This window comes from Stegostoma tigrinum, chromosome 21, assembly GCF_030684315.1.
Source record: "Stegostoma tigrinum isolate sSteTig4 chromosome 21, sSteTig4.hap1, whole genome shotgun sequence".
Lineage (NCBI taxonomy): Eukaryota > Metazoa > Chordata > Chondrichthyes > Orectolobiformes > Stegostomatidae > Stegostoma > Stegostoma tigrinum.
Window position 1 is genome coordinate 8709677 of NC_081374.1, and position 16192 is coordinate 8725868.

The 16192-nt window shown below is 41.7% G+C and overlaps 1 protein-coding gene across 1 annotated transcript in view; it reads right to left on the bottom strand.

Moving 5' to 3' along the window:
• Positions 1-225: 225 nt before the first annotated feature.
• The window catches only part of nfasca (neurofascin homolog (chicken) a), a 283390-nt gene continuing 267423 nt past the window's right edge, over positions 226-16192 (bottom strand). The window contains exons 33-34 of the mRNA XM_059653208.1: positions 13293-13394; positions 226-12849 (exon numbers count right to left, since the gene is read on the bottom strand). Of these exons, the coding sequence (XP_059509191.1) occupies positions 12606-12849; positions 13293-13394 (346 nt within the window). The 3' untranslated portion in view covers positions 226-12605. The remainder of the gene's footprint in view (positions 12850-13292; positions 13395-16192) is intronic.

Consider the following 16192-nt stretch of genomic DNA (forward strand, 5'->3'; position numbering starts at 1 on the left):
GTATGTAATTAATAAAGCAAATTTGGTAAAATATAGAGAAGAAACTCACAGGTTTCGTGGTGGAAATCCTTCCTAAATAAAAAGGCTGTACACAACTTGGGCTTGTGCAAAAATATAAGATTCAACCTTAAAATATTAAGTTGTCCCCTTGTGAAATCAGCCACCTTGAAGCATCGGTCAGAATAAAGAACAAAGTGAACCAGACTCAGACTAGTGATGCGTTTGAAGAACAATATGCTTTTATTTTATGTTTAGTTTGTTCCTATACAAAAACAGTCAGTTTTATTTTTACAGTTTTCCCAGAGGAAACAGTATATCTGGATGGCTTAGCTATTACGACCTCCCATGCAGTCAGTTTAAATAGCCATGTTTATTAGCCTCACCTACACATTCTATGACCATCTCATGTTAACTCTACATTATTGTCTTAGATGCAATCTGTGGGAATGTCAGTTTTCGAGCAATATCTTATTCAGGGAATATATTAATATCTTTATAAACAGGAAAGGAAAACTGTGCAATTTAACCCACATTACACTGTTTGCACAATGTCACACAGATCAAGTTTATTAGAGAGACAGCATTTTTGGTTCATGCCTGTGGGTTAGTCAAACCAAACACAGAAAAAAGAAATCTCCTTACAGAGACAGCATCTTTAATGTGAGTTGATAAAGATGATATCCATTACTGTTTGATGATTCTTCATGGAAGTTACATTTCTCTGGTCCCCTCTGAATGCAGTGGCTGAATGCAGCACAGGAAAGGGACATTCAGCCCATCAAATTTGCCACTGATCCTTGCTAAAGGAATCCAAAGCTAATATCACTGCCCTGCTTTCACATCGCAGGCCTGCTCTTGGTTCAGAGGTTTAGCCGTTCCATGCTCAAATGAAGCAGTGGTCAGTTCTTTTTTGGACTGATGCCCTCAATGATAAAACATCACAAGCTCAAACAACTCCACATGAAGATGTTTTTCCACAGTCCCTTGGTTACAGCTTTAAACTGATGATTCCCCCCTTGGCTTTGGCTTCCCAAGCATGGGAATTGGAATCTCTTTGTTAAGTAGTTAATAAAGGATTCCATGGTACCACATCATTGAACCCAAGCCTGTATCAACATCCCACTTTCAATACTTTACAGGAGACCAGCTAATAGAGACCCATCAATGCACACCACAAACAATGCATTGCCAATTGGAGTATAGAGTTGAGACACACATGATATGGATCGGTATTTTAAGTGCTAGACATGCACAGCAGGGTGGTCTGCACTTGAAAGACTAAGATCAACACGTGAGAAGTTGTGAGAAGTGTGTAAAGCAGTTGTGATTTAAGGAGGTAGGTTTCAACTTTAAAACCAATATTTACTGATATGTGCAGTTCTCACTGAGGCAGAGCAAAGCAGGAGACAGGAAAGTGGAGGGGATGGGGCAGGGGCGATGCTGTCTCTTTTGGAGAGATTCCCGTTTAAAGAAAACATGTTGTTTTATTGCCATTTCCCTGGATTTTAGTGCAGTAAACATTTTACTTAAGGGCAAGAAGAAAGCTCAACTATAACAAACAACTTAATGCAAATCAACTACATGGCCTATCTATAATGACCCCATACATCCGCCCAATGTGGATGAACGGTCAGATCAGTTAATGCAAGGCTGGTGATCTCTTGAAAGAGGGTGTTTGTCCTGCTATAATGATATCTTTAATATACCTGGTTATTGTACCTTCAGGATAAGCTTGAAGGAAACATTCAAGTAAAATGTGGGCAATCCTTAACACAAGTATATATCAATTGAGTCATCGCATTTATTGCCTTGTAAATCTTTAATGCACGTTTCATTAATCTTTAGTCAGCTGTCAAGGCCAAAATCATTATTATCCTCAGGACTTGCATCAGCTTTGCAGTTTCTAATGGCAATGCACAGCAAGAGAACAATTCAACCCTTTTCTCCAGTGAAGAATCAATCACTAAGTGAATACCCCTGTATCTTGGAAAATGAAACAGAAATTGCTAGAGAAACTCAGCAGGTTTGGCAGAATCTGTGAACAGAAAGCAGACTTAGCGTTTCAGGTTCAGTGACCCTTCTTCAGAATCCCTGTTATCTGCATTTATTGGTGGCGTGAAGGTTCAATATTTACCTTGACAGACACATTTACATTCTGCTGATCCATCACCTAGATGTCACGTGTGCTGCCATGTTCTCTAATATACTATTTATGCCACCAGTCATCTCCAGTTGCCAACTGACAAGGCTTTACTCTCAAACTTCTTATCTCAAATCCCTCCATAGCCTCACTGCTCCCTATCTCTCCAACCTCCTCCGGGCCCACTAATCACTATTTTACTTCATTGGTGACTGTGCATTCATGTTACCACATCCTGTAAAATCCCTACAATACAGAGGCCATTCGGGCTAACAAGGCTACACTAACCCTCTGAAGAGGAGCAACCCCCCCCCCCATCCTATCCTATCCCCGTGCCATGGCTTATCCACTTAGGACGTCCATCCCTGGACACTACGACAATTTTTAAACACGGCGCATCTTTGGGTGGTGGGAGCAAGCCACAGCATTTGGCGGAAACCCTTGCAGACACGCGGCAAACATACAAACTGCACACAAGCAGTCACCCGAGGTGGGAATCGAACCCAGGTCCCTGGTGCTGTGAGGCAGCAGTGTTAACCACTGAGCCACTGTACCATTCAAGATTCCAGCGCCCTAAGCGCTGGAGTTCCCTCTCTAAAGATCTGCATCATTCCAAAATCTCTTTTACAATTATCCTCAAAGCTTGTTTCTTTGATTGGTTAACTGGATGATCCCTAGTATGGCGAGATTGTCTCACAAACAAAGGCTAACCAGGCTGGGAACCCTATTCACTGGAGTTTAGAACAATGAGAGGAGGTCTCATTCTAACGTATAGGATTCTTGAGGGAGTTGACAGAGTAAATGCTGACAGGATGTTGTCCCTCATGGGAGAGTCCAGAACCAAAGGGCGTAGTCTCAAAATAAAGTGGCACCAAAATCAGACTGAGATGGGGAGGTATTTTTTCAGTCAGAGGTTTGAGAGTCTTTGGAACTCCTTGCCACAGAGAGCTGTGGGGGCAGAGTCCTTGTGTATGTTTAAGGCTCAGACAGATTGATTCTTGATATGTAAGGGAATAAGGTTAGTGGGGAAAATGCAAGAAAATGGACAGGAGGAAGGCTGGTTCAGCCATGATCTTATTGAATGGCAGAGCAGACACGAGGGGCTGAATGGCCTACTCCTATATTAGATTAGATTAGATTCCCTACAGTGTGGAAACAGGCCCTTCAGCCCAACAAGTCCACACCACCACTTGAAGCATCCCACCCAGACCCATCCCCCTATAACCCACACACCCCTGAACACCACGGGCAATTTAGCATGGCCAGTCCACCTAGCCTGCACATCTTTGGACTGTGGGAGGAAACCGGAGCACCCAGAGGAAACCCACGCAGACACGGGGAGAATGTGCAAACTCCACACAGACAGTTGCCCGAGGCTGGAATCGAACCCGGGTCCCTGGCGTTGTGAGGCTGCAGTGCTAACCACTGAGCCACCGTGCCGCCCCTAAACTCCTGTTTCTTATGGTTTTTTAGCTCATGCCTTCAATCAGCACTTCTAATATCATTGAATGCGAGCACTCCTGCGAGGCACAAAGACACATTTTATTATGTGATAGTTGCTATAAAAATGACGGTGTTTTTTGATTGGAAGAACTGCTTCTAACTACAATGTTGTAGCCATTACGGAAACTTGGTTGAAGGGAGAACAGGGCAGGCAGCTCAACATTTCAGGGTTTAAATGTATCAGGATGAAATAGAGGGATGTAAAAGGGGTGGAGAAGTCACATTACTGATTACGGGGAATGTCACACACGTACTGAGAGCGGTCTTGGAGGCTTATCCAGTGAGGCAATATGGGTAGAGCTTAGGAATAACTTAAGGGTTCTACTATAAACCTGACGATAGCCAGTGGGAGATACAGGAACAGATATGAATGCAGATCATGGAAAGATGTAAAAATAACAGTGTTGTTGTAGGCGGTGACTTTAACTTCCCCAATATTGACTGGGACTTCCTTGGTGACAGGGGGGTTAGAGGTGGCAGGATTTGTTCAATGTGTCCAGGAGTGTTTGTTGAAACAATATGTTGATCATCCAACTAAGGAAGGGGACATTCTATTTGGTTTTAAATGATCTCACCTGTGGCTAGAGAGGATACAAGGTTCTCTTTCAAGTCCCGAGTAATCTCCTCCCTTGCCTCCTTCACAGTCCTGGGATTGATCCCATCAGGACCTGGGGACTTATCAATCTTAATGCGCATCAAGACACTACCACCTCATCATCAAGACTGGAGAATAGCTAGTGTTGTTCCTTTGGTTAAGAAGGGCAACAGGAATAATTCACAAAATTATGGGCCAATCAGCCTTAGATCAGTGATAGGAAAAGTATTGGAGAAGATTCTTAGGGACAGGATTTACTTGCATTTGGAAGGATATGGACTTAATAGGGATAGTCAGCATGGTTTGTGCACAGGAGGTCTTGTCTCATAAATTTGAGTTTTTTTTGAGGAAGTGACAAAGATGATTGGTGAGGTTAGGGTACATAGTTATTTGAAAGTTGTGTCACAGGTAGACAGGGTGGGTAAGAAGGTGTTCAACACGCTTGCCTTCATAACTGAGATCACTTAGTGTCGGAGTTGGAACAGTGTGTTGAAGTTGTGCAGGACATGGATGAGGCCACTTTTGCAGTACAGTGTGCTGTCCTGGTTGCCCTGCTATACGAAACACACTAATAAATTGAAGACAGCTCTGTATGTTTTGGAGAGAGGGTTTGGAGGGAGGAGAGGCTGGATAGGCTGGGACTTTTTCACGAGAGCATAGGGAGGTTGAGGGGGTGACCTTCTAGAGGTTTCTAAAATCATGATGGCCATGGATAACGTGAATAGCGTAGGTCTGTTCCCGAGGATAGTGGAGTTCAAGACTAAGGGCCATATTTTTAAGGTGTGAGGAGAAAGATTTAAAAGGCACCTGAGGGGCAACGTTTTCACACAGAGATTGGTTTGTGCGTGGAATGCACTGCCAGAGGAAGTGGTAGATGCAGGCACCGCTACAACATTTAAAAGGCATTTAGACAGGTACATGAATAGGAAAGGTTTGGAGGGATATGGGCCAAAGACAGGCGAGTGGGACTAGATTAGTTTAGTCAGCATGGAAGAGGGCCTACTTCCATGCTGAATGACTCTATAACTTTACTAAAGCATTTGACATAGTCTGTCAAGGTAGGCTGGTCCAGAAGATTAAGCTATTTGGGATCCACAGCGAGTTGGTACGTTGAGTGTAAAATGAAACAGAGGGTAGACATGAAGGGGTATTTTTCTGACTGGAGATCTGTGACCTGTGGTGTTCTGCAAGGATCAGTACTGGGGCCCCTGTTGTCTTTAAAATATATAAATGATTTGGATGAAAATGTAGGAGGTCCGATTAATAAGTTTACAGGTGTTATGAAAATTGGTGGAGTTGTGGATAGTGAGGATGGTTGTCAAAGGGCACAGTGGGATATAGATCACTTGGAAAGCTGGGAGGAGAAATGACAGAGGGAGTTTAATCCAGGCAGGTGTGAGGTGGTGCATTTTTGAAGGTCAAACGCATGAGGAAAGCTGAGAATAAATGGCAGGACCCTTGGAAGCATTGATAAACAGAAGGATCATGGGGTGCTCGTCCATAACCCTCTGAAAGTGGCAACACAAGTGGATAAGGTGGTAAAGAAGGTGTACAACATGCTTGCTCTCATTGGTCAGGGTATTAAGTATAAAAGCGGGCAATTCATGATGCAGCTCTGTAAGGCTTTCATATATAACTCTATAAACTATAGACAGAGGTTGGACAAACTTGAATTGTTTTCACTACAGCATCAGAAGTGACCTGATAGAAGTATATAAGATCATGAGTGAATAGTTGGAGTCTTTTTCAGTGTGGAAATGTTAAATACTAGGGGACATAGTTTTGAGAGGAGCAGGGGTAAATTTAAGGGAGATGGGCAAGATAAGTTTTTTTACACAGGATGGTAGGTGCCTGGAATGCACTGCCAAGGAAGGTGATAGAAACAGATATGTTAGCAATGTTTAAGGGGCATTTAAACTGACACATGAACAGGCTGGGAATAGGGAGATATGCACCATGTGCAGGCATACAGGATTAGATTGAATAGTATCGAGGTCAGCACAGCCCTGATGAGTCGAAGGCCCAGGTACTGTGCTGCACTGTTCTATGGTTGTAAGCGTAACAGGTAAAACTGTACTGGGCCCAACAAATCCTGTGTGCCCCTTAAGGTACAAAAGACCTTATCATAGGGGCGAGCTTTGACATGTACGGACGCCACCTATTATGGAAATATCGGTAAGGCAGCAAGAAAGAGATGGGACGGGGTTTCTGGATCAGGGCTGCAGATCTGAGGTTTGCCTGGCTACTGCTAAGAACAGGAGGAAGCCATTCAGCCCCTCAAGCCTGTTCCATCATTCAACAGGATCATGACTGATGTGGATTTTAATTTCATCCGGCAAGCATAGCTTGAAATTCTATCAAATGCTTGGCTGGCGAAAATCCATTAATCTTAGATTTGAAATGATTAATTGAGTTCGAGTTCATTGCTCTTGCGATGAGAATTTACCATGCTGATATTGCCTTCATCACTAGTTGCACTGTATTTTATTCTCTCTATTCTTTCGTGGGATGTAGACAGCCAGCATCTGTTGGCCATCCCTGACTGTCTTTCAACAGAATGGTTTGCTGGGCCTTTTTATATTCAATCACATTGCAGTGATCTGGGTCTGGAGTCACACGTGGGCCAGAGCAGGTAAGGATGGGAGGTTTCCTCCCCTAAAGGGATATTAGCAAACTAGATTTGCTTCTACAATAATTATTATATGGTGATTAGGCATTAAATTTCAGATTTATTAGTTGAATTTAAATTCCAGAAGATGTTACAGTGAATTGGGACCAGTGCCCACAGCATCAACTGAAATCTCTAGATTATAAGCCCAGTGACATTAGCACTATGCCACTGCCACTCTGTACTCTTACAACTCTCCCTGCACAATTATTAGAAGGTCTGGTAAAGTGCATCAACCTTCTCCCTGAGACACATTTAAATGACTAGTGGACTGAAAACACCACCAAACAATACATACTCATTTTATTCTCTGTCACTAAATTGCTTCCACAAGGGTTTAATCGTTATTAACTTGGTAAAGCCAATTAGCAAAAAAAAAAATTGGCATGCGTACAGTGAAATATGGCACCTCAGAATATGGGGCAGTCTGTTCAGGATGAAGATGAGGAGGAACATCTTCATTCAAGGGATTTGCATTTCCCTACCTTAGAGGGCTGTGGAGTTGAATCTGTTCAAGGCTGAGATTGATATATTTCTGCATATTAAAAATATTAAGAGATATGGGACTGTGCAGAAAAACGTTGTTAAAATAGATTAGTCATGACCTCACTAAATGGTTGAATAAGATTGATGGAGCTGAATGGCTTTCTCTTGCTACTTCTTCCAATGCCCTCTTGTGTCTGTTATTTGCTGTGGAATATCTTCCTAACCTGAAGCTCGTTAATAACTGACTATATATTTATCAATATCTCTATCTGCGCTCTGTTTTCCACCCCGCCAACCCCCTCCAATGCCCCTACCTCCACCTCAATCCTCAACGACCAGCATTGAAAGTCCTGTGGATAATCCACCGCTGAAATCTCATTAGCTTGGGGAGTGAATGTCTAATGACCAATGCTTGCTGGAGTAAACTTACAAGCAAGGTTCACCAATGAGGTGTGTTGAAAAAGGATTAAAAAATATGCACCTCAATGTGAAAAGCATTGTCTGTGAAACTGTAGACAGAGCTTGATTATCGTTCACGGATTCATACTAACTCATCTCCTGGTGTTTGATTTTCCTTACTTGTTGTCATATACAGCGCTTGTGGTCACAACACACAGACTACGTCAATGGTGCAAAATGTTTCATGGTTATGGTGACATGAATTAGAACAAGAGGTGTTAAGGATAAAGGGTGTAAAGACAAGAATAAATAAAGCACAGTGCATCCTGATATGGTCATGTGCACAATCGGTGCAGCAAAATACATCAAAACAAAATACAATGCGCACATATTTTCTACTACTTGCCTTGTGTTCTGCAGAAACATTCGTTATCACAGAAAGGAGATGAGGAAGAGGTATTTGGGGTAAGGGAACTGTGTGATACAGTCAATGAGAAAGGCATGCTGTTCCCGTGATGAAAGAGCTAGCATTTATTTGTTTAGCATTGCATATTGGTGAAAAGCAGAGAAACACACTTTCAATGTAAAAGGTGCACATCTCTGGGAGGTGGTGGTTGGTAGGCCAAGCCTGGTATATGTGCTAGTCCACAGTCAGTGTGTACTGGACCTGCCCCTGGTATCGCACTATATCTTCAATGCCAATCGTATTTACAAACACAAGCTCTTTTGTTTAATCTGCTGTATCGATCTCTCATCAAATGAATCTGAGAAGAGGTGGGAAGTGGGGATAAGAGGTGGGAGTTGCTTCAGGATAGCTACTGTAAATACTTTCACTCAGACGAAAGTCAAATTTCAGTTGGGGAAGAGTTGATGTTGGAGGAAAGGGAAGGGAGTTCAGCAAAGGGGTACAAATCCCTTACGGTGTATGGGTTAGCTCCTGGCAATGTATTTGTTTCTTAATGAAATGTTTTACAAAGCAAAGAGTTAGTAATCTCTTGAAGGAGGGGCAAGTAATATTTGTTCCATTTAACATGTACAGGTCTAACACTGAAAGGAGGAAGAAGGCATTAATGGGCCATATTAAAGTGTATGTAACTAGATAGATCAACTGGTCCATTGGGAATACACCACTGATCTCAGTACCACACTGGATTCAATCCCTTTTCTAGCATTTAGGCATATAAGAGTTCATTTTATGTGAAGTCACCCAATGGAAAACTGATAGGATCAGTTTGAAAGCTGACATGATTTTAGCCACCATTATAATCAGCAAAGAATAATATTGGTCATATGTAAAACAAACATTCCACCTTATTTCTATTGGATATTCCAACATAGAAAGTTCAATTCCCTCCACCGGACTAACCCCACGCATCTTGCTCCATACTATACTGGTAATGTCTTGAGGTTGGATTTCTAAATGGGAGCATGAGAAATTGACATCCTGCTTTTTAGATTATTCACAGATAAGGTCATCGTGTATGTTTTTGGGAACCCAAACTCTTCAAGTCTCAAAGAGCATTTAAACATCCTTTCCAGGCCTATTTTGCAAAATACAAATCCCAAATGATTTTTCATTATTGTAAATTGAGTCTGATTGATTCATATGTTTAAGTCTAGATACCTCTCTCCTATCCTGCCCGAAGTCAGATTGTAAATGCTCTTTGACCATCCTCCCATCCCTTCTCCCCCACTGTGTCCAGGGAAACTTCCAATCGTTGTCTGGCATTGCTTCCTTGTCTACTACAAGGACATAACATATGGGATAATGGGAACTGCAGATGCTGGAGAATCCGAGATAGCAAAGCACGGAGCTGAATGAACACATCAGGCCAAGCAGCATCTTTGGAGCAGAAAAGCTGACATTTCGTGCCTGGACTCTTCATCAGAAAAAAGGGGAACAGAGGGGAAGTGAGACTCCCTCTCGCATCCCCCAATCAACGCACTACCCTACATGTTATCAGCACTGCCCCAGCATCAGAGGAAGGTAACAGTACATCCAGCATAGGGCCTAGTAGGCCCCAAACCTTTTAGTGAAGGACTGGGTCTAGTGAAGACCCATGCTACTATCAAATTTAGCCTTCAGAATGAACCTCAGTCCCACAATTTAGGCATGGTACACTCTCCAGGGGTATTTTAGGATTTCTCCAAGTCTCCACAGTAACAGGAACCTAACAGTGAGCCCCCTCTGTATGTCGTGATCCTGACACAAGTAAATTGGCTAGGGTCATGACAAAATCAGAGGGATGCTCTGATATCCAACCACATCACCATGCTGTCTCAAAAATCTGAGAAAACTTGATTTTATGTCCTAATATTTTAAACCTGGCAGTTTAAAACTGGTAAAAGCAGAATGTTACTAAAATGCACAGGTGGTGACTCGGTTAAGACAAACAGGTGGAGTGTAGTGTGGTTAACAAAGGCAGGAGGCAGCTTGAGGTTTCACTTTGTTTTGATAAATAGTGACTGCACGTTTTTAACCAGGATGGTTGAGGAATTTAGGAAAAATAAATGTTCTAGGAAATGGGCATCACTGGCAAGGCCAGCATTTATTGTCCATGTCTAAGTTCCCTTGAAAAAGTAGATACTAGTTTCCTTCTTGAGCTGCTGCATTTAGGTGTGTAGGTACACCCAAAGCATTGTTAAAGAGGGATTTCAGCCTGACAACAGTGAGATAATTCCAGGTTAGGATATTGAGTGGTTTAGACAGGAACTGGTGATGCTCCTATGTATCAGCTGCCCTTGTCCTTCTAGATGGTACAAGTCATGTGTTTGGAAGGTGCTTGGTGAGTCACTGCAGCACATTCTGCAGACGGTACACACTGCTGTCGCTGTGTGCCAGTGGTGGAGGCAGTGACTGTTTGATATTATGGATAGAGAGCCAATCAAGTGGGCTGCTTTGGCTTGAATGGTGTTGAACTTAAATATTATTGGGCCTGCAGATGTCCAGGCAAGTGAAGAATGTTTCGTCACACTGACGTGTAGCGAAAGTGACTAGGTTGGAACTGGAAGCTGTTATTTTGAAAATATCTATACACAAACTTGGAGCAGAAACTGGTTTTAAGTGAACATTAGGCATTATTACGTAAAGAACAAAGAAACTCGTCAGGATATGTAGTATCCATGATATATATAGTAGCAATGTGGCTTCGATGGAAAGGAAATATAGTTTTGACTTTCAATAGGGTAATTGAACTTGGCACTGAAATAATTTTTGTCTTGAAATCTCCAAAAGTACCACATTAAGCAAGATTGAGAGCTTAACTAAAGGCCACAACCTAAAGATTAAGACCATGTAAGTCCTGATGTTATTATTGTTTCATTCATTTTGAGTTTTCAGATTTACGTTAAAACTTGTCAACGTTCCTTGTCCCACTTGGAGGTATGTTAGACAAAACTAAATAGCGAGTTTTGTGTTATCATGTGGGGCTTCAGCCTGAAGAAGCTATGGTTGTTGGTTAGCATCGAAGCTGCTATTAATTCGAGAAAATCAACAGTTTACTAGAGAACATATAAGGTCTAGGGTTGATCAGTGGAACAGGTGAGGCATGAGGGTCAATACCCAGAACAGCTAAAGGATGTAGACAAATATTTTTGAAGACTGAATATTGAAAGTTGAGGTTGCGTGGAAAGGAACTGGGTAGAGGCAGGAGGAGGGTAGAAAGCTTACTTTAAAAACATAACAAACATCACTTGGATCTGGTACACATAAGCCAATTATCACAGGACTGCTAACAGTGCAGCTGCTGGAAGTAGAATTTCACTCTTCTGAATTGTTCATGTAAATTGCAAGTGGCATAATGTAAGGTGCCTGCACAGTCCTGGTGCCTCTCCCTGGTCTCAATCTATTAAAGGCCATCTCCGTCGAGAGCAGAGGATTCTAAACTGTCACTGAAAGATGAGAACAAGATATTCTGTTCTGGTCATCGGGGCGGGAAATGGAATTAATTATTCAGCAAACGGAAAAGTGCATCAATCACGATGTCAAAGAATTCATCACAATTTTTTTTACAAAATCGTAGCACCAGGTCTTAACCTGTCAAATGGCACCTTGTCAGAAATGACTTACTTGATTATGCATAACATTTAAGCAGCTCCTTAGGCACTAAAAGCTTGTTTTGCTCTGACTAATCATTGCTCCAACTATATTGGCAACGTTGGCCAGTTTGACAGCTGTCTAACCCTTAATGTTAAGAAGCATATAATTTAAAATAAGGGAGGTCGAAGAGGCACCAGTCAACATAATGACATTTCTCTTACATCATATTAATTATGTTTCACCTTAAAATTAAATACTGTTCAAAAACAAAGCATAATGACAAAAATCTTTGAGTCATATTCATCCTGTGTAGAACTGTGGCCTTATGATATCTGGGGACAAGAGCAGGACTTGCAATTGGAATAAAAGGAATCCCTAGGTAGTATTATCTATACACAATGTTAGAAATTATGTCCAAAATTGTGTCACTTGCAATCTAAAATGGATGGGAAGAAAAATAGCAATATCCAGATTTTTTTCTCACTCTTGAGAAACAGGCTATTGAGCTCATCAGCAATGCATGGAGGCTTGGGAGATCTAGGGCTATGTTTCTCTAAAACCTGATAAATCACTCTACCTTCCACATTGCCCCTTTCATTAATTCTCTTCAAATGTCACCTCTTGCTGGCTTTGCCGCTTGGCCCCTCACGTTTGTCAAAACACACTTTGTTTCAGTTTTCCATATGCATGGATATTGGTGGATAAATCAAATGTAGTTACTGTCTTCGTAGCACCTGTGCCCATACGCTTCGAGTTTTGGGTTTTGTCTTACTTTTCACATTTGTGCCAAGGAATAGGCAGGATTGACTGGGGATGTAGCTTCGGAGCTGTCATTACCCTCAGTCTCCTCTTTGTCCTTCTTGACCGTGTACTGTCCGATGAAGGAGCCGTCCTCACCGAAACGAGAATTACCATCCCCGTCACCGTAGATGACTATGCTGTCATCGCTCTCCTCCTGCTTCACTGTCCCGTCCACTGAAGACTGACTGCCTTGAGGCTTCTTGCTGTCTTCATTATCACTGGATCAGTACAAAAAAAAGGATCCATATTAATAATGGAAAAGGACCTCCCAGCCTCCCTCCTTCCCATCTTGCCGAAATATCACACAATATGCACTTCAGCAATTTACCGTTAGAATTTTTTCCCAAATCGACACAATCAGTGATGCCGCTGGAGCAGGTGGGACTTGAATCCAGGCCTCCTGGTTCAGGGGATGGAGCATTACCACTGATCCCTTAACCCTTACTAAAGAATATGACATGGTATTTGTTAAGTGGATCTACATTTGGTACACTTTGGGCTTTCCTGAACAGTCACCCTTATTGGCCAGCTTAGGTCCGTAATGCAGCCCTGACTTTTACAATGAAACCAGTGTTAGTCTGGTAAACCAGCGCATGGAATAGCTTGCACAACTCAAAGCCAAACATTCCAAAAATACTTCATAAATAACAGCTCTCCTTACCTTTCTAGAGATCTGTGTTTCCCATTAGTGGAATATGTAAAGCACAAAAAGGATGATGGGGGCATGGACAAGGCAAACAGAACAAAAAAAAATTGATTAGTACTTCAGTATTTAGGCCCCGGAATCCATTTTACACTCACTTCCTTCTTTTAGAGATTCAAGAGCTGAAGGATTCCCAGAGTTTGAGAAACAACAAATGATTGGTGGCCGTTGATCACAATCCTGACTTAGGAAAAGTAGAAGTCCACTCTAATTCTAATTCAAATTTAATGCTAATTCTAAACATAAAACACTCAGCCCTGGTCACAGTTAGAACTGTTTAGATTTCCACTGCAAATATGACAGAAATTGATTTTGCTTCAATTTAACCTCAAAGTATTACAGCCCTCAACTTTTCCCATTCTTGAAAGCAGAATCTCAGACATTGAACTGCTTTCCAAATCCTTGCTCTAATCACAGCCCCTTACAAAGCCAGTTCAATCAGGCAATCAAAATGAAAAATCAAGACAGAAATGTCTGCAATACGTAATGACAAATCAACATTCTAACAACAAATCATAAGCTAAATTTTACACCAATGCAAATTTAAGAAAGTACTTTGAAGTCAAATCCATCGCTACAGAACCTCGGCCATTTTGAGCTGTTCATCTAGACTGACAGGAACACAGGAACAGGAGGAGGCCATTCAGCGCATTGATCCTGCTCCATCATTCAGCAACATCAATGACCCAACTCCATAGCTTTGCCCCATTTACTTATGATGAACAAAAATTGATTCATCTGAGATTTATAATTAACAAGTTTCCATTGGCAGAAGAGAATTCCAAACTTCCCCACCCTTTGCATGAAGAAGTGATGACTAATAACCATACTGAAAGGTCAGGCCCTCATCTTTGGTTATGCTCACTAGTTCTTGACTCCCCAGACTGCAAAAATAATTTATTTCCCCAAAATATTCCCATGATATTCATTTAACACCTTAAAACCTTTAGCAGATATGATGAATAGACCTTCAATTGTGAGGAAACCTTCTCTCTGGCAACAAAACCATGGTTTTCATAAATCTTAGCTCCTAACCCTCAGAAGGTACACAGGCACCCCCGAAGATTTCCATGCAAGAAGGTTAAGTGCTCTATTTCTGACTCAATGAACGAATCCAAATCACTTAATGTTAAGAAAAGCGTAAATGAGTTTGGATTTCTTTTGCAAATCAATCATCTTGTCACTCAAGATGGTAGATTCTCATTGCCATTTTAATTCTAGATGCACTTCAACATAAGTTAAACCATTACACTGAGATCTGGGCTCCTCTTTGCATACATAAGCCTGCACCTGAATGGGAATACATACATCATTTGACTTGCTCCAAGCTTCTGAACGTAAAGCTAGAATTTATTTTTATTAAAGACACAGTTTTGTAGTTTTGCACATTTTCTAATTTGGTCTCTCCAGCCCAAAAATTCAGTCCAGAAATCCAAACCAATTACATCATCTTAACTCGGCATTTTCAATGAATAACATGCTTTTATATAATTGCATTGGAAAACAAAGGGGGGCTGCTTCATGCATGGGTACTTATGAACAGAAAACGGTCAATGATTTGGAACAATCAGGAAGTAAACAAAATGTGAACGATGTGATAAAAATCTCTGGGACAACCACGAGGCGCTTAGCATCTAGAAACTAGGTGGTGTTTGTCCTTAATGGGTACCAAGACCACAGTGTTAATTTGGCCCAGATCAGTTTAGTCTGTGATCATTGCCATGGAGACTGCACATGCTTCAATGCTTAGGTACTGCTATGACCATTATCTCCTGAAATCCAAGATCAAGAATGGAATATTATGTGGGGAGTGATTGATTAGGGAAGGACTTCATTTGTTGATAATCCCTCTACATGAATGGGTATTACCAGGATACATTTGCTGATCTCTCACCAGTTATGCTTGTGCAATGTCCTGCTGAGTACTTTATTCAAACTGTTTAGAATAATTTACTTAAAATAGATTTCCTCCTGATTAAAAATCAGCATAGTCACTCTGAAATGTAGGACCACATGATAGAGATCCATCCAAGCTATAAGTGGGTAATAAACTGCAGCTTCTCTCTCCATCAACTCCCTTCCACCTCACACCAAGTCTACTTTTAGTAATAATTTGGAATTAGGAACATTGCTATTTACATGTCAAGATTTCCTCCTTAATTTAAGGACAATATGAATGGACAATCACCCCAAATAAGAAAATAAAGAATAGATTAGATTCCCTACAGTGTGGAAACAGGCCCTTTGGCCCAATAAGTCCACACTGCCCCTTGCAGCATCCCACCCAGACCCATCCCCTTATTACCCACACACCCCTGAACACCACGGGCAATTTAGCATGACCAATCCACCTAGCCTGCACATCTTTGGACTGTGGGAGAAAACCAGAGCACCCAGAGGAAGCCCACACAGACACAGAGGGAAAATGCAAACTCTGCACGGTCAGTTGCCCAAGGGTGGAATCGAACCTGGGTCCCTAGTGCTGTGAGGCTGCAGTGCTAACCACTGAGCCACCATGCCGCGCAAAACTTTTCCCTATGCTCACAGCATTCAGTATTATGATTAATTTGCTACATCAAGTATTGTTAAATCTTCCTTGCTATACTTTGTTGTCTTTCAGGAGTCACCTACACTGTACAAATCCCAACTTGAGAGTCTTTATAAAATGACTGTCAATAAAATTCCCATGCCAATACATTACATTGAATATTCTTTTAACCCTCATAGAGGAACAGCAGGCCTTTCAGCCCCTTAAATTACATGAGGATCAATGGTCGGCACAACATTGTGGGCTGAAGGGCCTGTTCTGTGCTGTACTGTTCTATGTTCTATGTTCTAAATCTGTTTAACTGTTCAAC